This window comes from Passer domesticus, chromosome 5 (genome assembly GCF_036417665.1).
Source record: "Passer domesticus isolate bPasDom1 chromosome 5, bPasDom1.hap1, whole genome shotgun sequence".
NCBI lineage: Eukaryota > Metazoa > Chordata > Aves > Passeriformes > Passeridae > Passer > Passer domesticus.
Window position 1 is genome coordinate 47,717,388 of NC_087478.1, and position 23,655 is coordinate 47,741,042.

At 40.0% G+C, this 23,655-nt stretch overlaps 1 protein-coding gene across 1 annotated transcript; it reads left to right on the forward strand.

Moving 5' to 3' along the window:
• Positions 1-6,390: 6,390 nt before the first annotated feature.
• SLC25A17 (solute carrier family 25 member 17) lies at positions 6,391-23,080 on the forward strand. Its single transcript, XM_064420126.1, has 9 exons — positions 6,391-6,568; positions 10,303-10,363; positions 11,355-11,421; positions 13,826-13,977; positions 15,019-15,135; positions 15,847-15,992; positions 17,858-17,953; positions 21,935-22,017; positions 22,474-23,080. Exons 1-9 carry the CDS (start codon positions 6,410-6,412, stop codon positions 22,619-22,621), a joined length of 1,029 nt encoding a protein of 342 aa, XP_064276196.1. The 5' UTR covers positions 6,391-6,409; the 3' UTR covers positions 22,622-23,080.
• The last annotated feature ends 575 nt before the right edge of the window (positions 23,081-23,655 follow it).

The following is a 23,655-nucleotide window of genomic DNA, read 5'->3' on the forward strand; positions in this document are numbered from 1 at the left end:
GAGCCAGGTTAGCCCTGGCCTCTTTGAAATTCCCTCAGGGCAGGTAGGCTGAGGGATGCTAGTGGCAGAGGCTGGAGGATTGTTTCCTGTTTGCCCCAGGGCAGTCTGACCTGGCAGTTACTGGTACTGACAATGGCTGGTAACCTAGGGTGGTTCACTAGGAAAACAGCAGCAGTGTTTTCTTCTGATGCCTAGAGAAAGATGTCCTGTGAAACGTATTCAGAGCTCTGCAGGGGTGGGCCTCAACCTTGCTTTGCACATGATGGAGTGAGGGCAGCATTGTAAGAAAGTAATTCTGGATTACCAAAGAGCTGAAGTGGAATAAAAAATGGTGGTGTCCAATTGAATGCAGACAATTCCATGTTCAGCACCACAAGACAAATCATAAGAGGTCAGTAGTGATATAAGAAAATGCAAATACAGAGGAAGCAGGAACAGTTTTAATGTGGCAAATAAATGAAGCAGATCAGGTGGTTGCTGGTAGATGTACTATGGAGCAAGAAAAAATAAATTTAAGTGACCAGGCTACAAGTCACCGATCACTTTGTGATTCAAAGCTTGGTACATCATACTCTATGTGACCCTCACAAGCAGGAACTTCATGTAAGATAAACCTTTCCTTGTCCCTACTGACTGGAGGTCCTGAGGTCCCAGAGAATGTAAATACTGAGGACTCTCCTGTAAAGCTGAATTTGATGACTAACCAAATCCAGATGGTCATTTGTAATTTTGCTAACATAGTGTTACTACTGTATATGTCTGCTGTACAAACACACTTTTGAAAGCTGTATCCTAGATGTATGATCTCAGACAAACTTGAGATCTTATCAATAAATAAATAAATGTATTTGCAGAATGTGTTACATCTCTTTTTGTTAAGTGGATTACAACTTGGGCACCTTTGTTGTTGCACAGGATTTTTTTTAACGTATAAACATTTATTTCAGTGCTTACAAGGAATGAGAACTGCTACTGAATGTAAAGAAAGGTGAAGGATTACAGGGTTTAGGTTAGCAGTTTATCTTGCATTTTCTTCCTGAAGTACAGCAGCTGCAGCAGTCCAGATGGTACACATCATTTTCATGGAACAAAGGTATCCAGAAAAACAAGGTACTTATTACTCAAGTGTCAAGTAAGTAACAAGGAGGTGAGGTCTAAAGCAGGTAATAGTAAATTGAATTCCATTATTGAAACATTTAGTTTTCTAATATTCTCACTGGTGGTTAAGAGTTCTAGAAATGAGTTGAATTTGCATTTGACATTTCAGAAGGAAAAATATAAAATCTGAAATCATGTAACAACCAGCACGCTGTTCAATAAAATTAGCTTTTAAATGGGCTGAACATACAAGTTTTTAGCAAATCATCAAAAATAGATGGAAAAATATCAAAGTACTATATTGAGAGTGAAGTGTCTGAGCTGCAGCCAGTTGCACTGCCTCTCATTAGAGAAAATTCATTCTGATGTTTAGCTATTAGCGTCTAGCTCTTATTTGAAAAAGAAAACCACCTGTGCTTTCTTATTTCACACTTTTTAAAAGTTGGTCTAAAATACAGATTGCTGTTAAGAGTGTATAAGGAAAAATGAACACAACTGTTCTACAAGATGATTTGCCCATACACTTTCTTGTGTGTAATCCTACAATGAGGAAGAGTTCTTGAAAAAGAAAAGGTTTTTCAGAAGCCATTATGTTAGACATTTATCAGGTGTCTGAGAGAAAAAGCAAGATCAAGGCAACAAAAATTTGTGTTTGACAATTACTTAGTCCATATAAAACTAAAGGTGTCTGAGGGACATTAGGTCTAGTTAAGTTGAGCAAGTACTGTGATAGGATGTTAAATGTAATAATGGCAAATGCAAGTAATTTAAAAAGAATTCCAACTTTTCTGATATCCCTGGACCTAGATGAAGTGCATAGGGAACATTCTGCATCATTACAGAGGCTCAGTCAAAATTGGTTCATGCAAAGTTCACACACACGTGTGCTTTTTAATACATGTGTGATTACAACGCTTGCTTCTGGAAGAGGATGGTTTACCTTGGCCTTAATACCTAAGCCTGATCTTGACAAGTTGGTGTGACCAAATTGCTCTATTTAATTAATTCAAATTGTCAGCACATGCAATCTCATTTGTTAATTTCTAGTTGCTTTTATCTATGATGTACTGGGAGTATGATCCAGTTTATCCACCTCTGAGAGATAAAGTTTTGCAACAGATTCAGAAAGTAATTTTGAAAGTAGTAATTAAATTCTGTCATTCTGTCTTGACATGTTTGGACTCTCTAATGAATTGAATTTCTGTGCAAAAAAAATGAGATATGTATTTCTATTTTGTTTTTTAATTAATGTTAGAATAAGGAGAGTACTAAGATAGAAATAGTTTAAGTTCAGAATTCATTCTTTACTTGCAAAGGTAGGACACAGTGCCGAGGCAGTGAGTTTGACCTCTGGAGTCACCAACAGTATCCTCATTCCTTGTCATGAATCAGAAACCCAAGTTTGGGTCAGCCAAAGAAAATCCATCAAAAGTAAAGTTTCTCAAGATTGATTACCTCCCTGTACAGGAACCTGCAGAATTTCGCAAGCAAGAAATGACAAAGATGTACTTAATGTACAGAGAATATGTTTGTACTTGTAGTTGCTTAATTTAGTTCATTTCTTCCAGGCTTTCCAGTAGAATTGACAGATTTGAGGAAAGGTAGGTGGTTTCAACTTCCTTGAACCCCACTTGTGCATGTTGTGTGTTTGCCTGGAAACCTGATGGATTTGTGGCATTTATGTGAAGCCCTTAAGGCCATGTCTTCAGGACACCTTTAATGTAGATAGCTTTATGCAGGTTTTTAGGTACCTGCCTTTTGTTTTCCCTTGGTAGAATACAAGGCATTAAATTTAACTTATTCTGTACTGTGCCCTCATATTTCTTGGACAGCTTTGCTAGGTCTGTATGTTCCAACAATAATGTAAGGTGCTTTTAGAATGTTGCAGTTGTTGTCTTACCTGTTAATACAGTGTTTTGCAATATATACAGGGCACAGTGTTTTATTAAGAATATTGCTAAATACAGTAGAAATAGGGTAGAGTTATCTGGGTGCACGTTTATGATGGAATTCCAGTCTGCAGTACAAACTGACTCTTTGGTGAAAACTTCCCTTCACACAAGGGGGACAAACCCACAAAGAACAGCAGTAATGCCAGTCTGTGTCCTGTTTGAGGCATTCCTCCCAAAAGCTCATGGCTGACTGTGCAGTCACTTTTTGCATAATTGTTCCTGGATTTGTGAAGCTGCTCCTGCCTGCTTTAGTGACAGGAGATAGATAGCTAGTGACCTGTGTACACCTGCATTCTAAATTAAGGCCTGAGTGTTTTGTACGTAGGAGTGTGTCACAGGTCAGTTATTAAGAGTGTATCAAGATGGGTGTAACTAAAACCATTTTATTAATGATTAAATGATGATCAAAGATAATTAATTGACACCTAAATGAAAAGTGAATGATGATAGGATTGTTATTAAACAATAATTGAACAGTAATTAAACAGTGATTTAACAATGTTTTAAATAATTGTTTAAACAATAATTAACACTGGTCAAACACTCTACTACTTACTGTACATCCAATAATTAAGCTACAGCTAGATTTATAAAAGCTGCAGCAAGTATACAATATACTTTAAGGTTTAATGTAAAATGTCACTTTCCTCATTACAGATCTCAGATGTTTGGTAAGGGGCTCTTTCAACCTCGAGCATTAACCTTAAGAGCCACCCCTGTCTGAGGGGGACAGCACTGCTGAGCAGCCTGCTACTGTACAGGAGAGCTCATGGGGGATACAGACATTTCTTTAGAGGTTAAAATGACTGACTGTTAGTCAGAGCCCTTTTTGGTGTATGTGCAGGTGTGCAGCTGTAGCAGTTTCAGTTCTGGCTCGTCCCAGCCCAGGCTGGTGCTGATCTCCTGATAAGAGAGGCCTGAACTCTTTGTTCCTGGATAAGATACAGCTTAGGATGATTCTCAGGGTTTGCACTGCAGGGGTGATTTCAGTCAGGTCTCCTTTTTGGTGATGCCTGAAGCAAAGTAATGTCACTCAGCCAGAAGTGGTGCATCCACCATACAGATATTACATAACAAAAAAAAATCTGGGACTATCAGTGGTACCAGCATTGTATAAAAGAATTGTGGTCTCTTAGGTTGCTGGTATCAGCATCTGAAATCTGCATACAGGGATGTGCTGGGGCACTGCACTGGAAAATTATTTTTCTCCGACTGAAACACTTGCATTAGGTAGAGTAGCCTGTGTTCTTTGTACCTGCTCTTCCTCAGAGAAAATAATGGGATTTTTCTCACAGAAGGGTAAAGACAAGGGGTCTGTTAACAGCCACCTGATGAAGGAACATCTCCAAAGAGAATGGCTTACCCAATTGTGTGATAGAAGCTCTTGGGAAGAGTGTGACGTTACAACTGCCCTGTCCTTGTTTAAGTAATGGATGGTATGGTCATTCCTACCACAGATGTAAGCACTAGGAGCTCTTGCAGTTCAGACAAGAGGCAGCTGGGGAGTTGAGGCTGAAGGAATAGGAATTGCAATTATGAAGAAAAAGTTATGAAGTTATTCTTTCTTTCAGAAAGAGAGAAAAAGATACGATGGAGTAACAATAAAAACCAAAGAGCCCAGGAGTAACATGATACAAAGCTAAAGAGAATATTAATTCCCATCTTTAATGATAGTCTTTTTCTGAAGTATAGGTGAAACTAACAAAAGGGGAGTGATTGTTAACACAGACAAAACCCTGTAGCAATTTGGAAACCAGTATAAGACATGAGAATGGCAAAAAATCTAGCAGGATATGATAGACATCTCCCAAGTGCTCTTATGAATTGGGGCATGTCCAAACTCATTTAATTTCCTCAGCTCCTTCCTACATGTGGAACCTCTCCTACATAAGTGTAAAAGGAGGCTGTAGGATTATTGATACTTTCCCAAACTGTGTGTCTGATAGCCTTGTCTCTGTGCCCTAACTGCAGTGAGCCACAGCTCCCCTGTGCTTTGGCCAGCTCCTTGTGTCTGCTGCTTCTTGCTGGGACTTCTCACTCCACCCTCAGCTACCACAGGAGATGTTCTCTTTGTAGCACTGTGCTTCAGCTGCAGGCTCTCAGCATGATAGCAAAGGAGGAGCAAGGGCTTGCAGACTAGGAAAAAGAGTAAACAAAATGGAATAATAGAATTGTTTAGTTTGGAAAAGACTTCTTAGTTTGAGTCCAACCACAAACCCAGCACTGCCACATCCACGACTAAACCATATCCCCAAGTGCAATATCTACATGTCTTGTAAATACCTCTGGGGGTAGTGACTCAACCACTTCCCTGGACAGCCTGGTTAATGCCTTCATTAAAGAATTTCTTCCTAATATCCAGTGTAAACCTCCCCTGGTGAACTTGAAGCTGTTCATTCCTGTAGCTTCTTTTTTGGGAGAAGAGGCCAACCCCCACCTTGCTACAATGTCCTTTAACGTGTAGACTGCCAATATGATCCTCCCAAGGCTCCTTTTTTCCAGGTGTTTGAAAATGCATCAGACTCGATTGGTCCACGTGGAATAAGAAGAAACTATTGTCTTGAAAAAGTGTCACTGAAAAGATACCGAACTTCAGGTAGGTAGTAGTAGTGTACGTAGGTAGTCGGTAGTGGGACTGTAGTTAGCAAAAAGCAAAATTAGAATGTGAAGTTCAGTATTGCTTCCTCGTTGTAATTAAATGCTTATATTAAATGTTTGGGAAAGGAAATCACAGAATCACAAAATGAGTAATGTTGAAGAGGGACCACAGTGGGTCTTCTGGTCCAGCCTCCCTGTTTGAACAGGGAGCACATGATGGGGCTTCTGGGTCCTTTTCAGCTCAGACTGTTCTGTGACTCTCAAGTGAAATTGCTAAAAAAAAAAAAAAAAAAAAAAAAAGACACTATTTTTATTAAATATGGCACAGGATTGTGTCCAGAGTGTTCTCGGACATCTCCACTGAGGGAGATTCCACAACCTCTCTGGGCAATCTGTTCCAGTGCGTGGTCGCTTCATAGTAAAGAAATTCTTCCTCATATTCAGGTGGAACTTCCCGTGCATCAACCTCTGCCCCTTGTCCGGGTACCACCGAGAGGAGCCTGCATCCCTCCTCTCACCGCTCTCCCTTCAGGTGCTGACAGCCACCGATGAGGTCCCCTCTCGGCGGCCTCTTCTCGAAGAGAAGCGAGGCTGCTGGAGGAGAGGAAAGGCTTACAGGGGAAGGAACAAGAACGCATTTCGGGGGTACCCCGATGCTGTATTTTCCCGAAAACCCCCGTGAAGGATGCCAGCCTCCCCCGCCGCTTCCCCCGGGGCCGGGGCGGGGCGGGGCGGCGGGCGCACGTGACAGGGCGGGTGCCATGGCGGGCGCGGGGGCGGCGCGCGGCAGCGCAGAGCTGGCCGGGGCCGCGGGGCCGCCGGGCCGGGCGGAGCAGCAGCAGCAGCAGCAGCCGAGAGCCGCCGCGATGTCGTCCGTCGCCTCCTACGAGAGCCTGGTGCACGCCGTGTCCGGCGCCGTGGTGAGCGAGCGGGCCGGCGCCGCGCGGGGGCCCGGGCCCGGCGGGCGGAGCGGCCGTGCCGGCCTGGCGGGGGGCGCGGGCCGCCGGCAGCCTTTGTTCGGCCGGGCCGGGCCGGGAACCGGCGCGGGGCTTGGCCAGGCTGGCGGCAGGCGCCGGGCCGGAGCAGCCGGAGCCACCTCTGGGCCAGCGGGAGCTGCAGGGAGCCGGCCCTCAGAAAGCCGGGCTGGCGCAGCCCGAGCTGGGCATCCCTGCAGCGGTGCAGATGTAAACTCGGGCAGAGGGGCAGCGCCTCGGCTGTAAGCCCAGAGCCGCACCAGCATCGTCCTCCCGCCACGGCCTCCTCAGTGCTTGGGGCTGCGCAGGGTGAGGCAGCGCATAGTGCTGATCAAAGCGTAAACCTCCTCCAGTGCAGCCGGGGGAGGTTTGTGTCCATTACTGGATTTCATTTTTCATGTGGCGCTTGTAAATGAAAAAGTCACATTTAATTTATGTAGTTTTCCTAGTGTGCCCAGCCCTTGAATTTTTCCTTTCAGTGTGCTAGCTCTAAATAGTAAATCAGCCTTCTGCTTCCAAGAGATTAAGAATTTTAGTGCATGTAGCATGTTGGATTGGACATACTGATGGATAGCAAGAACGCCTCGTGTCTCCTATAGGATGAAAGTTGCTAAATGTCATTGAAGATAAACACTGGAACAGGCTGCCCAGGGAGGCCATGGAGTCTCCCTGTCTGGGGACATTCAAACCCCACCTGCATGCATTCCTATGTCACCTGCTCTGGGAGACACTGCTTTGGTGGGGGGGTGTTAGACTGGGTCATCTCCAGGGGCTCCTTCCAACCCTGACAATTCAGTGATTCTGCTACAAAGGCTAATTCTAAAAGGAAAAACAAGGCTTTAAGGGAAGTTTTGGTTTTATTATAAATAAACACAAGATTTTTGTCTGCTCTTTAAATTGTTTTAAGTCTGCTTACTTAAACATCAAAGGCAGTGGGGCTTTTGTTTCCACTTTCAAAAAGTGGAGCTTTCTCAAATGATCTCATTATTGAAATACTATCCATTTTCCTTTTGCTGCCTTCTACAGAAGTCAGTGATACTTTCTAGACCTTGCTGTTAGCTTGTCCCTTCAAATACAGATTGCTGTAGTCAGGCTGTGCCCCTGAGGAAAGTTTGTGATGTGAACCAAGCTTATAAATCCAGCCATAGACTCAGAACTGTGTTGAGCTAAGGCACCAGAAGCACATGTCAGACCACAACATGATAACTTTTATTTGTATTCTTATGTGCTGAAAGCTGCTATATCTTCTAGGCAACCTAGTCAAATTTGGGATGAAGGAATAGTTTTGTGAACAGTGACAAAAAAACCCAACACAAAACAGTGCTTGATTTCCAGTGAACTTTAATTGAATTACGCAAGTATTCTTTAACTCTGCATGTAGCTACAACATAATCTTCCTGTTGCAAAAGCTGTAGGGGTGAGAATTTTATGGGAGTATTAAAGAGCAGTCAGGCTGCTTCATTGGCTGAAAAATAGCAGTTAAACTTTTTTATATGTTTCACATTTTTTTGTAATTACTATTATTTATAAAGCTTCAGGCTGTGGTCCTGCACACGTCTTTTGGAAGCAGTCACCTCAGGCCATTTGTTCTGGCCACTTCTTGGCTACTGCACGGTTATTTATCGGGTGCTGTGACTGGTCAGTGAACTGATGTGACTGAAGAAGAAGCCCAGTGGAAAAAGTAGTTTTTCAGCCAGATTCATTTCTGTGTCAGCATCATTGTGTAGGTGCCCAGAAAATTATGCTGCCAGATTGGAGGAGGCAGGGGTGCAAATACAGTTGACCAAGAGCCTGGGATTACACGAACCAGTCTGTACCTGTCCCTGTGATTATTCAGTGCTAATGGGACTTGGCAAACAGCCGAGATCCAGGGCTGACAGGGCGGTGTGGGAAGGCTGACAGTGGAGCCTCACCCTTCCAGCAGTGCAGGGTAATACATCTGCATGAGTGCAGCATCTGTTCTGCACTCACTAGTGTAATTTTACCTGCTGGTCTCAACGCAGTTTAGCAAGGAATCTGAATCCCTCTTGAGGGCTTTTGTTGTTGGGGAAAGGACTGGTCCTGCTTATCTCTCTTTTCATTTCTTCCAGCCATGAAATTCTGTCTCTTCCATATGATGCTTCTGGCAGCCTCCTCATCATGTAGTTGAGTTGTTCCATTTGTAAACCCAGGAGAAAAGTAACTTTGGCTTTTCTATTTCCCTCAATTTAGCAAAATAAGGGGAGAGGGTACAAACTAGTTTTTATGTGCAATGATTTGTTAGGTCAGTTTAGTTATCTCATGACATTCTCTTGAACTGTAGCTCTATGTAAGTTTTAAGCCAGTTTGGCAGTCAAGCACTGGAACAGGCTGCTGACAGGGGTGGTCAGTGCCCCATGCCTGTCAGTGTTCAAGAGGCATTTGGGAAATGCACTTAATGTGGGGTGGGGACATCAGGACTGGGTGATCATTGCAGATCCTTTCTGACTGAAATAGACTATTCCGTGTCGTGTGGCCACACATCCATTGTGTCCTGTGTGACACTACCCAATTATTTCCTCGTTTCCATTTTCTAATTTTGAGTGCAAGTGTGTGTGTGTGTGTTGCTGCTGCATGGTGCATTGCATTGAGACTGGGATCCAGGATAAATCTCACTTTGGGAGGATGGAACAGGGAAGGCTGGAAGTTGTAGTGACTGTGCAGTCTTGTTCTGTGCGTAGGTGTAACTGCGTTTTGAGGCTGTCTTCAAAATTGCAGTAATGCAACTCCCATTTGGAGGAGCATTATGGCTCTTTCTGGCACTTCTGTGCTGGCACTAACCTTCTAACTGAGATACACTTTTGAGAAATAGTCAGCCAAATGGGTTCATTAATCCACTTGCTGTCCAGGTGGGTACGTGGTAGGTGAGAATAATACAACACAGGACAAGTACATGGGAGAGCAGAATGAACTGTTTTGGCAAGAGCCCAAACTAAATGGGTTAAAATAACCAGGTAATTGAGGCCAAGTCTTACATATGTTACCTAGTGTTAAAAAACTGGAGAAACTTAGGTCTGGTTAAGGCTTCAACCCAGAATTGTTTAGTGTGCAAACAGCACCAGAAAGTTAATCCTCTGTGGCTGGTTATAGAGCTGGGTGTGAGCAGCCTGCTGAGGAGCTGGAGTATTTCCAGAGGCAAAGCTTTAAATGTATGGCATAAGACAGCTGTAGAAAAGCTCAAGTCACACTGTGCACTGTAGTTTAAACGCAGCATTGAGTGAGTTGCTGTATCCCAGACCTTCCCACCATTTAAACAGTTTGCACGGCTGCTGATAGAAGAGGTGCCACAGCTGCAGCAGCCACCTGATGCATGGAAAACAGGTTTACACCAAGCCAGGGCCTTTTTGAGGCAAATAGGAGGTAGAGAAAGTTCAGTGTTTATTTTCTGATGCCACTACTTTGCCATAAACTTTCAGGCTTCAAAAACTTTCTCTTTTGGCAAAAAGCTTTTAATGTTTTTTATTTTTAGCTTGATCTAATGCAAGAGAAAAATAACCCTTATTTTAAGTATGGGACAAAAAATGTGTTGTGTGGGGTTTATCCCCTTTTTAAACTTACTCAGCAGACTGATTTGTGGGTGAGAAGTGAAGGGTTACAAAGAGTCTAGCAGGCACTGTATAAGCAACTGATACACTATACAGCCAGTTTATTTTGTTTTTCAGGGCAGTATGACTGCAATGACTGTATTTTTTCCTTTGGATACAGCTAGGCTTAGACTTCAGGGTAAGTGTCAAAATTTAGTTTCTTTGTACAATGACATTTCTGTTCATCTTGGCCTGGGCATTTGTAGAGGTGGTTGTAGAGGGAATGTTTTAAATGAACAGGAATCTTACTTGTGTCACAGTAACACTGTTTTTCCAGCTGAAGGTAATTCTTCCTTTTGAAAGTTGGGCAACATTTTAATTAGCTGAAAAGGCTGTGTGCTCTGTGGCTTTTAAATTATTATCTAAGACCAAAGACAAAAACAAAGATGTGAGATGGCACAGGATTATATTTGTGCATTGTTGTTTTTGTCTGCTGAGAACACTTCAAAATGCAGGGGCAATATAATGAAAAACAGGTCTAGAATTATTCCAGAGGATGGTTTAAAGGGAAAAGTCAGGGTTAGAATTGGGATTAGGAACATCCAATATTTACAGAAATGCATCTGGGACATAAACTGTGTTGTTCTAAAACTCTGTCCTCTAATCAAGAGTCACAGACTCAGCCAGCATTTTAGAACTATGACAAAAGCTCTGTTAAGAACTGGAGGCAGATTATCAGCCAGGTCGTCAGAAGTATGTGGTTGAGAAATGAATAGCTTTCAGTGCAGGAAGAGACTGCTTTGCTAAGGCTTAGCTCTTTGCAGATGAGCTCTAGGAGATTGCTCTGCTACTGGCGCTAGTCTGCTGTCTAAGGAATAATTTTGAGAGCAGTTAGGCAGGTCCAATTCTAGCCCTCTACCTAAGGGGAACCTACTTTCAGTTCATGTTGCAGCTGTTAGGAAGTTGTGATTATAGATACTCTGGAGCACAACAGAACCTGTCAGTCTGAGGAAGAATAAAAAAAGGAAGTAGTCTTACCTAGCAAATTAAAATAAGGAGAAATAGAGTATTCCTATCCTTTATGAGGAAGAATGAACATGTGCTAGTATATTCAGAATTGCAAGGAAAAGGACTTGAAAAAGATGCTAAAACTTGGAATAATCTAAAAGTTTGATTGTTTTGCTTTCCAGTTGATGAGAAGCGGAAGTCAAAGACAACACCGGCTGTCCTTTTAGAAATAATCAAAGAAGAAGGCCTGTGAGTTGATACTGATTTTCTGTTTGTCTTCCTGTAGACAAGCTCTAAAACTAATTTGAATATGCTTTTAAAGTGGAACACTTAGCATGTATCTGTGTGGACAGATTTTTATTCCAAATTGAAATGTCTCCACACAAGTGTGATATGACTTGCATAATCTTATATGTTCATCTTTAGCTAACTAAGATTAACTTTCTTGAGCACCTTATGCAATTGATCTGTTCAGTGATGTAACTGCCTTCATTAGTGAGGTAGCTGTGCCTCCTCAGAAATGCAAATGTACCTTCATATACCTGATCAACCAGCTTTGTCTGCCTGCATTCTTGGGTGTGTCAATTTCTCAGTAACCAAGATGAAACTCCTGGACAACTGAGCCACTTTCAAGAGAACTGAGACATGTTTCCCAGTTGGAAGGTTTTTATCTTCTCCTAAGCTTGTAGAAGAAAACAACACATGACACTTTATGCTGGTGGGATTCAACATCTGTCTAAAAGCAGTTAACTTTCAGCTGTGCTGTGCTTTAGTATTTGTCATAGTCTGAGCTGAGCTGGTTGGGAAAAACAGTTTTTTGCCTGTCCTTGTTAGAAGTATTTTCCTAACAGAATCCCTGGAACTCCTAAGTAGACTAGCATTTCCAGGACATTAAAGCTGACAAAATTGGTTTAACTTGGTTTAACTTGACCCATAATGCTGTGTCACCTTTGAACTTGGGCAGGTGTATGCATGAGGAGTTCTCTGCCAGCTGATCTCTCTTGTTCACATTCCCACATTACCTCTGTCACACGAGGGTGGCAAGTAAACTTCAGTTAAAAAAAAATTAAAAAGTGAAAAAGAAAAATTATGTAGTTAACCAAGGTGGAAAGACTGCAAAAGTGGTCATCCTACTTTGCCTATGAAAGAGAAAAATCAGTAGCTTTGGCAAGAGAGCAACATTGCTTCTTCCAAAGGTATTGGGAAGGCCTAGCAAAGCAATGGTACTAATTTAGAGAAGTGTCTGAAGTAACAAAAAAAGTCCAAACAACAACAAATCTGAAATATGATGTGAGATCATAAACATCTTGTTCACATTAGCTTGTAGAGTCTTGTTTCATTACCATACTTCTGTGAGACTGCTTCTCTTGTCTAGATAAAGCAAATAGGTTGAGCTAAAGGACTTCCTGCAGAAGTTTATCAAACAGCTTTCTTCCCTGCACTTCTGTCCTTTTCTAAATGATCTGAAAGGTGTTCACTAGTGTACACCAAGTTTTTCTCAAGATTGCAGTGAATCATGGATGTTATTACTGACAACTTAAGTCATTAAAATCAACTCATGGGTTTTTTTTAGTTTCGTGTTTTGTACTATAAATTTGAAAATCATCAGAAATCATTCTTAATAAATCAACCAAGCCCAAACTAATACTCAATTAGAGGACATAATCCCTAGAGGATGTTTCTCTCTCCCTTTGCCAGCACAAGAGATAGGTAATATAGGAATTGGTTTAATTTGGCTTATGAACAACTGCCTAACCAGTTAATTTGTAACTGTATGGTTAGCTAAGCCTGTAACTTCAGAAGCAGTTGTAACAATGAGGTGTATTCCCAGCTACGTGGGAGGGAGAAGCACTCAATGGATTTGAGATGAAAAAGTAGCATTTACATTTTAAGAAAAGTCAGATGTGGTGTTTACCAGCCTTGCATCTTTTACAGTCTTATTGAAGATCCTTAAATTATACATAGTCCCAGTATTTAATGAATCCTAAAGAGCCTCCATAGTGACTGCTGTTGGGGTGATTTTTTATGCTTTTAACATGATATTGGCTCTCTACCTGTTCTGTGCAACTCCAGTGAAGGTGTGTATCATTATCTTTTTGGATGTGTTGTAGAACGTGTTGGGAATGTAGGACAGCTGTTGAAGTATCCCTGTTTTACAGGATCATCAGGCCTGTCAGAGAAGGGAGCTTTGTTAGGCAGATGTTATTAAATCATTCCTAAATCAAGACGGGTTTAGATGATATTCAGTTTTTTGTCTGTAATTAATCTAGTTAAATTTAACTAGGTAATGTCTTTTTCTTACTTACCTGACTGATTTGCCCTAGATTTTACAGTAAGGCATTTGTTAGAAATTCTTTCCACCTGTGTATCTTCTGTCCCCAGGTTGCATCCTTTGCCAAACTCTCCTAGGAGCAGTATATGAATTTCAGTAACTAGTCTTCAATTATTAAATTTTGTGTGAGAATCCAGATACTTTTTTTCCTTACTCAGGAGTTAAGCATGGTTTGTTACCATTGCTGATAAAGACATATCTAAGTAGTACTTCCTGTAGTATACAGCATTGTATCTCTGAGATCCTCCACCAACACATAAAATCAGCCAGATCACATAAATACTTTGCTGATTCTTACTGTGACTTTTTGCTCTCCATTAGGTTGGCACCATATCGAGGATGGTTCCCTGTTATCTCCAGCCTTTGCTGCTCCAATTTTGTTTATTTTTATACATTTAATAGTCTTAAAGCCCTCTGGGTCAAAGGTCAGCATTCGACCACTGGAAAAGACTTGGTTCTTGGGGTTGTTGCAGGTAATACTTTAAAATCTCTGTTTTGTCAAGAATGTCATTTTGGTATATTCTATCTAATGATTTTCTTTATGAAGTCCTTTGGAGGCCACACTGAGTGCTCAGCCCTCCCACTGTATGCAGATCTGCTTCTTTCTGATTGCTCCTCTGTGTCATCCCCACCTCCTAAGGAGATGCATAAACCATTCCTGTTGTAAATTCTGGCATAAAGCACTCTGACACAAAGCACAAGAGCACAAAGTACTCTTGTGGCTTAGGATATTTGTGTCTGATGTGGTGCTTACAGGTATCTAAGCATCAGCACTAAGATGCTGAAGACAAGTGAGGAAGAGGTGATAGTTGAGTTTTTTTCAGAGGAAAAGACATATGCCAATTTTGAAATAATTTCAGTTATGGTAAGAAATTTCAATGTAAGCATTTGGGTGTCAGTTTCAGACTTGGTTTTGGGTTGTCACCTGAAAGTGACAGGAAGTCCCTAGATTAATGCAGGTCCAGTGGGACCATATGTTCTTTTCAATTCTATCCTCTTACGTGGATGCTGCAGTGCCTTCTTTGAAGGTATGATAACATTAGTGACTTTTCTAGCACACCCACTGTGAAAAGTTACCATTGTGGGCTTTGTGTTTGCTGGTGATATTCTTCAGGGACTATTGCTCATCCAAATGCATAGAATCAAGCTGATTAAAAAAAAACCCTTACCTGTAAAAAAGACCCCTGGGTTTAGGGTTCTTTTGGGGGTTGGTAGTTTCTTACAGTTTCAGTGTATGTATAATGACTGTCTGAATAGCTGGTGGAAGTAAAAAGGAAATTCTTTAGGTGGCTATATGTCTGTGATAAAATTCCATGTGAGTATATTTCGGAAAAAAGGCTACAGGAATTAGGGTACAAATTACCATTTACTTTTCCCATATGCTGTGTTAGTTTTATTCCTTCTTCCTACCAGAAATTTCAGTAGCATGTGAATCATGGGGAGAAAAGGGGATAAGAAAACATTTGAAATCTTCTTTTTCATGCTGATTTTCTTTGTGCTGTGTTTTGCATTAGGAGTAGTGAATGTTCTCTTGACCACCCCTCTCTGGGTAGTGAACACACGCCTGAAGCTGCAGGGAGCAAAATTCAGAAATGAAGACATTGTACCAACCAATTACAGAGGCATAATAGGTAAGCACCTGTTGTTGTCTTCAGCCAAAGAGAAGTTCATGAAATGAAATGTATCAAGGACTTCAAAGACTTGTTCATGTAACTGATTTCACCCTGTAATCTCTATGCTACTCTGTCACTTTGCAGTCATTGAGTTTTACACGAAACTGGACTTGCCTGTTTTTTACATTTGTGATGGTAATTAAGAGTTTGCAGTGTGCTCTCCTGTGACTAAAATACCTTTTGCAGGGGCAGATATGTTATCATACAGATAATGGAGCAGTAGTGAGCCCCATGAAGTGGTAGCTGGGAGTCTGAGTTTGGACAAACAGTTTGAAAATTAAACTTCACTCACCTTAATCTCTTAATCATATGTTCAGGCTGTCCTCCTTTTAAAACCAGCCAACCAAATAAACATTACTGTTATTTTGAAGAAGGTTTGGAAGACCTTAATGTGAATGCCACACTTGTAAAAAAAAAAAGAGGGGGCTGCTTGTGCAGATGATAAGTTTTGTTTATGTTAATGGTGATGCAAACAAGAACCTCCGTTGTCACTACCTTTCTCTTAACTTCTGGGTTAAAATGGAAGATAAAAATGCTTACATAAAGGACTGCAGTTGATTTTTATACGCTTTGAGTATTAGGCTTTAAGAGTAACTTCTCATATCTTTTATATTCAGAGTTTTGTGCTCAAAATGTTAATGATTTTTTTTTCCTCACCTTTTGTCTCAGATGCTTTTCATCAAATAGTACGAGATGAAGGAGTCTTAGCTCTGTGGAATGGCACTTTCCCCTCCTTGCTGCTGGTCTTCAATCCTGCCATACAGTTTATGTTCTATGAAGGCTTTAAACGAAAGCTTTTGAAAAAGCAGCTGCAAGTGAGTATGTTTTGAGGCCAGCTGATGAACGTGCTCTGTTACAAGACAGGTTTTTTGTTATGCATCATTTGAACACATTCAGAATGTGGATTTGGTTTTGGTTCTTGTATTTTCAACTGGTTTTTTGAATTAGTGTGTCTAAAAAGGGTTCAGCATCATGAAATGAGATGGGAATCTTTCATGTACATAGGGAAGAGATTGCTTTAATAAATTCTTCTACCTGTAAAAATAGAACTGAACCTGTTATCCACATTTGCTTGCATATGTTCACAGGTTGTGATTTAAAACAGAGATTTCAATTCTAATATATCTTTTATAAGTATTTACATACTGACTGTTTTGAAGTCTGCTTTTAACCATTTTTGCAGTAAATAATAACCTTTTTGATTCTTGAAGACCTCAATATTTTAGTATAATTTTCCAAGGATGGACACTAGAATTAAACATAGCATTGCAGCCATACCTTCTTGATTTTCTAAATAGAAGTACAATCACTTTTCTGTCCCTGCTTTATACTGCTCTTCTTTTTCCTTTTTTTTTTTCTTGTCTATATCAGATATAGAATCTCAGCTGCACTCATGTTCCTTTTATGTTCCAGCAAACTGGAAAGCATTTGTATTATATTTTCAGATAATGTCCTAACATACTATATCATTAGGATGCTTTGCTGTTAATTTGTGATTTTAGAATGTTAGGTCATGCCAGTATGTTACCAAGCCATCTTGTTTTTCCCCAAGACATAGTGAGATAATTTTTATATTAAATTTTGCATCATCAATGAGGCTTGGGTTTTTTTACTGTCTTTAATTAATACTGCAGCTGTAGCACCCCTTTTGTACCTAATGGATCTACTCTGTTACATTATGCACTTTTTTGAATTATGAGCTTAGCTTCCATCTGCATTGTTATTTTCTTTTTGGCTAACAACATACTTATTTATGTATTTATTACATAAATAAGTATGTTGTTTCTTTTGAGTTACTTAGTTCCACCTTAAATTAGGGCATTTCTTTGTCCATGATCAGTGAAGAGGGGGTATAATTTTTGGGGTTTTTTTCAGCTAGGAATGGTAATTTTTATTTTGAAAAACATTTTTCTTCCTATTTGGTCGTTTCCTGGTTGTCCTAAATATATCAGGTTGACCTTTTTAAAGATGTGCATGTGTGAGTGTATTTTTGATTGCAATCAATATATTTTAGAATATATTTTGAGTATGTTTTGATTTGGGCATCTACTGATGTTCAGTGATTAATTCACACTGTTAGACTGAGATGCACTGTGATCAGCATAGGCTGTAACAATGTATTTGATGCATCCTGGAGCAGTGTGAGCTGTGGAGCTGAGGGTGGGCTTCAGCAGGGGTTCTTCACTAAAAGGGGATGAGATTTTTAGCCTATGGCATCAAGACTAAAATTCTGCCTGGGAGTGTAGCGATTATGTCTCAGGAATACAGTGATGTGTCACTTTTTTACAAGCACCATATGACTTTTTGTTTCACTGTTGCAAAAACGGAGATGCTTATTGATTGATGGTATATTGAAATGATACTTCCTTCTCTTTTGTCTACTCTTGGTGCTTTGAAGTGGTCTAATTGTGTGGCTTTATATCAACTGTGTTTTAGTAGTCTAGTTATATTGAGGAATGCAAAACCAGGAGGAAGTTACAAATAAACTTAAGATGTGGGAAAGTCAATTAATTGAACCATGACCAACTCTTTATAAGGAGAAGACCCTGAGATTTCATGAAATCTTTATTCCAAAGATCCTGAGATAATCTGGTAGCAGGTACCAGTACAGAATTCCCAAATACAGATGGGCTGGTTTGGTACTATGTGGAAGTAAATTTGTTCTTTATCCATTGAACAGCTCACATCCTTGGATGCTTTTGTCATTGGTGCAATAGCCAAAGCAGTTGCCACCACCCTCACTTATCCTCTGCAGACAGTACAGTCAATTCTGCGGGTAAGTAATCATTTCATTTCATGGCAACTCTGCCTCTGACTTGGTCTGTATCATGCAAGCCTTGTTCACATATCTTGTTTTTATTTGTGTTAATGGACCCATTGTTTTGGGAGGCATTCTTCCCAGTGCAGGTCACTGATTAGAATGGCTTTCCTCTTTGGTTTTGACTGAGCTTGGTATACCTGCACATTTGTTTCAAGTAGCTGGTAGGATTGCCAGTGTATGGTATTGGTACAGTGTCCCACAGAAGCTGATGCATTGAACTGCTTTTAGGCACTACAAAAATGTACATTTACTTCTTGGAATATAAATGGAAAATGTATCAAGTGGGAAGTTAAAATTAAATCTTCTAAAACCAGTCTGTTTCCAGATGACTTTTGGTAATAAAAAAAAAAATAATTCTATTCATAGGTTTTGTTCACATGGTGGTCTGACCTTGTCAGTGTCCAGAATGTGATTCATCAGGGGAAGCTGAGCTCCCTCATAAATAATACATTTAACCACTTGCCTGGCCATGTAGGCCAATTGTAGTGGTAATGGAAACACTTGCATTTATTCTGACTTGCAATTTGTACATAGGCTGGATAATGCTGCTGCCTTCAGAGTGTACCAATATTGTTGTAATGTTGACACAAGACTAAACTGGGGAGTAGGGAGGAAGGAGACCTGGCCATGTGTAAGCATATTGTACTTTAATTTGTGTGTTTTAAACTCTGTAACAGTTAAATATTAATAAGTGAAATATATTTTCCTAAGTAATGAGGAACCTTTACTTGCCTGTACAATAAAGCCATTGTGTATGTTCTAAAACTTGGACAAATTTGGAGAATGAGTTGAATTACTGAAAACAAGCCATCCATGCTAAGAGTATCACTTTTCAGACCTCTCTGATAAGGGAATTTTCATGTTCATTGTTCATCTGGAAAAAGCAATTTTCAAGCAAGTTTTGTAATAATTTGTGACTCTAATTAGAGTGTAATAAATGTATCTTGATTTTTTATAACCTGTAAAAAGATCATTAGGATGCTGTATTTCAAAGCAAGAGGGCTTGAATATACTTATTGTGTCACTTTGTCAGCAGTCATCTTTTCTGAAGTTTTCATAATTTTTGATCAGCTGAACTAGCAATGCTTTCTTTCAATGCCTTATCCTGTTTTAACAGCCTGGACACATCTCAATAGTAGCTAAACTAATAACAGACTTCTGTTACTGGAGTGGCAGATACAGAAAAACATTTAAGCAAAAATAGCTCTGTTTGAATAAGTTGCAACATCAGTCTGTTTTTAATTTGTGGTGCTTCTGTTTCCTCCTGGTGTGAAGGAGAGCTGGAAGGAAAGTTGGAGTGCTCTGTTTTAGCCTGAGCGTTGCACAGTCCTGCAGGTTTCATGGGGCTGCAGCCACAGAAGAGCTTCAGCCCTCCTTCCTTTCCATGGTTACCAGAGAAGTGGTTACAGTCTTGAGGCTTCATGTCTTTTCTCTCTCCATTTAGGTTTTTGAACCAAATTCTTCTGACTCTTAATGACAGTGTAAAAAGAGAAAACAAAAAAATATAGTGCCAGTCCATCTGCCTGTGATGATGGGGAGCACAAGGGGACCCTCTCTCTAGTTCTGCAGTCACTGGGGATGACTTCTGTCTCTGCTCTGTAAAAGAGTAGCCAGGAGCCCTGAACACATCTGTCAAGGACAGCAGAAATGTGTGTCTGTGACATCTGTGCTGTCCAGTTCAGACTTGCTCTATTTTGTGATGTGTTTTCTAACCTAAAGTTGGCATTGTTCTAGTTGATGAAGTTATTGTCACTCACACTAAGTGATTTTTTAAAAAAAAAAGGTTATGAGTAAAGGCTTAGTATTTCCAGAACTAATAGGCTACATGAAAAAAAAAAAAGTTGCAAGTGTTTTTTAAAAGAATTTTGGCAGATTTGCACACTAACGAATATAAGCTCAATATAATTAATATAAACTTACACATCATAATTAAGTTCTGTCATCAAACTAGTACAGGACTTTTTTTTTTTTTTCTTTTTAACCTTCAACCTTTAGAAACTTACTCTATTTTGGAACTTATTAGGGCTTTTTGTAATAAAGTCTCTACACCTTTTCTTTCAACTCTTTGGCACAGTTTTCTTCTTACTCTCATATAATGAACAGTTATCCTGTGTAATTGACAGTGGTAGCAGCTTCCAGCTTTGCCATTTGGTATGTCCTTCTCCTAGTCATTAAAACTACATGACACTGGTGTTACTCATTATGCAGTGAACTGTTCTTTAGCCTGTGTGTCAGTAAAGAGCAGGTAAATTAAATTTGCCTCTGGAGGTACTGCAATACCATTAGTGTTCTCAGTGATCCCTGATAAAAAAGTTCTCTTTAAAACTGAAGTATTTTTTTCTCTTTCATAGAGAATGCTAATCCCTTTGGGAAGTCTTCTGCAGTGAACACTGAAGTGTTTACACCTACTGTGGGTTGGGGATCTGTGTACAAATCACAGGGCAGGACTGCTGAGGAACACACCTTGAGCTGTTTATTTTCCAGCATCAGTCTCATTACATGATTATGACAATGGGAAGATGCCAGCAGCTCACATCCCTGGCAGCAGACAAAGAACTTAATGTTGCAACTTACTTTAAAAGTTTTTTGACCAATCACACAAAGCAAAAGCATATTGATTTTAAATATGCTTTCCCAAAACCCTCTGATTTTAAGGATTCCCACTACATCCTAGTGAAAAATTAATGATTTTCTTCTCTGTTAGTGACCCTTTGTTTGTAGTACAGAAATTGTCCAGTGGTGGAGAAAAAAGAATGAGGCACCTAATGGTGGTGTAGTGGGGAAGCTTGTGAGTAATCTGGGCAGTGACTGACACTGTAATTTGGAACCTAGTTGGCAATTTTTGGGGGGCATGTCTGAGTCTGTGATAATAGTTCTTAACATGAATTTGTCAATATCAAATGGGTAGTTGCTGTTGAGAAGATTGTGGATTTTGAGTGCATATTTACGTAACAACAGGAGATTTCCACTAGCATTCTGTTACTCCTGTTTCCACCCAAGTTATTAAAACACATAGTAAAGGAACCTGTATCATCCTACCATTTTCTCTTAAAATTTCTGAGCTGCCTGAATCAGGTGGCATACTTTACCTACTGTCAATGGTAATTTCTTACATGTAAGAAATAGCAGTTGCCTCAACACGTTCTGGGAAAAAATTGATCCAACATGCAGTTGTTCAAGTTCACCTTTCTTAGCACAGAAGCTTGATACACTCTTCAAAGCTATTAGGCTGTGCTGTTACAAATACAAATGTGCCAACTCTTGTATATTAATAATTCATAGTTACAGCTTGCTGGCAGTACTATCGACCAGTATCAGATAAAAGTATCAATGAATGCTAGAAGAGGAGTTGCTGAAATTGCTAGTTTGACTCTACAGCAGCAGCTATCATACCTACTGAAAACCAGCTTGGGGATAAGCAAGTGTAGTGAGTAAAAAATAAATATTACTTAGGCCAAGTAGGTAGATGAAACAATTCTAAATTCTTCCACAGCATTTCACTCATAAGTGCTCTTGCTTGGCAGATAAATTTTGTGTTATGCAGTTTCAATGTAGTAATGATTTGCAGATGTGTGAGGGTCTGAATCTTTGTGAAGTGAAAGTGAGAAAGCCAAAAAGAACTTGCTTTGAGTGTCATATCCCTACTAAGACTCTGCAAATTATGCTATTGAGATCTTGAAAACTGCTTCTCCCAGACCAACTGAAAGAGAGGAAATATTTGTTAGAATCCATTCTAAAACTAAACCAAGTTACAGTAGTATGTACAGTTTTAATGTTTGCAGTGTGAGCTTTGGCCTCTGTCCTCTGCTGGTAGTTATGTAATGTGGAAAATAGTTAGAGGTTTAGGGTAGGGTCTCCAGATTTCATGCATGTATGATGTTCTCTGCCAAGCACAGTGGGGAAATAATACAGCAAAATACTCTTCCTTTTTTTCAGTTTGGACGTCACAGGTTGAACCCAGAGAACAGAACACTGGGCAGTCTTAGAAATGTTCTTTACCTTCTTCAACAGAGAGTGAGGTGAGCTTTTCCATTTTATTTATCCTACCATGATAGAGAAGACTTGAATATTATTAATATTTTGAAAATGTTGCTGGGTCTGGATTTTGTTTCCTTTTGCCTCCCTTAAACTTGACATTTGAGTCAACTTGTTTTTTGTAATATATTGTAGAGTAAGCCCATAAACCCAAGTTCTCCTAAATGTCTGTACAGTAAGTGACATCAAGGATACATAAGGATACTAATTCATTTCATCTCTCAAATTGAAAAGAAGCAGGTTTATTGCACAAAAGGCCTTAAATTTCTGCAGATTTTTTTTTTTAAATATTATTAAACACAGGTGGCTCAAGGTCAAGAATGGGTTTAAGATTCCTACAGTTGGTTATTAACTTGTCATATTGACTCCTCTTTGTACTGATTTACTTACAGAAAGCTATTCATGCTTGTTTTCTTGTTTGTGTTTTTTCTCCTCCTTAGGCGTTTTGGATTAGTGGGACTCTACAAAGGCCTTGAAGCCAAGCTCCTGCAGACAGTCCTTACTGCTGCTCTTATGTTTCTGGTGTATGAGAAACTGACTGCAGCAACCTTCACAGTCATGGGATTAAAGCACTCGCGCAGACATTGAGGAGGAACCTATGCCAAAGATTCTGGGGTCTAGAAAACACATTCCATTTCTGAGACCTGGCTGGGTAAACAAAAGGTCCTCGCTTTCTCTGCTTCTCTTTTTAGCCACTTTTATCTCCAGTATTTGGAGAAATCTGGAATATGCTCTCTAGGACCTGTTGCCACGAATTCAGGGATAGCCTATTCCCTATTGTTCTGTGTACTCACTGTGTTAAGAAAAAAAACAGAGACCTTATTTAAACACTTGACATGAAATTTAAACTATTATGTGATTGGGTTGATATTCTTGGCAAGAATGATTATCTCTCACTATGCTTTCTTCTTTGCCCTCAAATTGTCCTCAACTATTCTTGTATCTTTATCTTCTGTCAGCAGCTGGTGGGGCTGGTTTTGTGTTATTTTCCTTGACCTGTGTTTGTCTCTTCATATTCGGTTCATTAAAACGATTCATAAAGAATAACATTTTTGGCATGGTTTTCTTTTACTTGCAAGTATGTTTGTGGCACAGGATCTGATGTTGCCCCAAATACCTGGTGGTGAAGTCTCTGAACTGCTGGAATGGGTATTACAAGTGAGTGTACAATCTGTCTTCTTGAATCCAGTATTTTGAATCTTGAAAATTTTGAATGCAGATACTGGCTAGATAGGAGGAAGATATCATCTTGCTTTTTCAAGCTGAGTCCCTCAAGCTGCCTCAAGAAAATGGGCTTACTATAGAAATACATGAAGTTTTGTGACCCTATTCTTTGTGAGAATGTGTGAATTCACACCATGTTCTTATGTAGACAGAAGGGACACTGCTTCAGAACTGCTATGCCTGCTCAAAAATGTGCTTTGTTTATTTTTCCACTGATATTCCCACACCATAAAGCCTAAAATGTGTATGTTCTAACATGCGTATGGTCTTTTTGCATAGTTTTGGTCAGTATTCCTAGACCCTAAAATCCAAATTAAATTGTGCTCTGTCAGTTGTTAAGTTGGGAGTAGGATTGTTCTGAAGAACAGTTTTCTATTTGAAGTATTGAAAAATTTCAT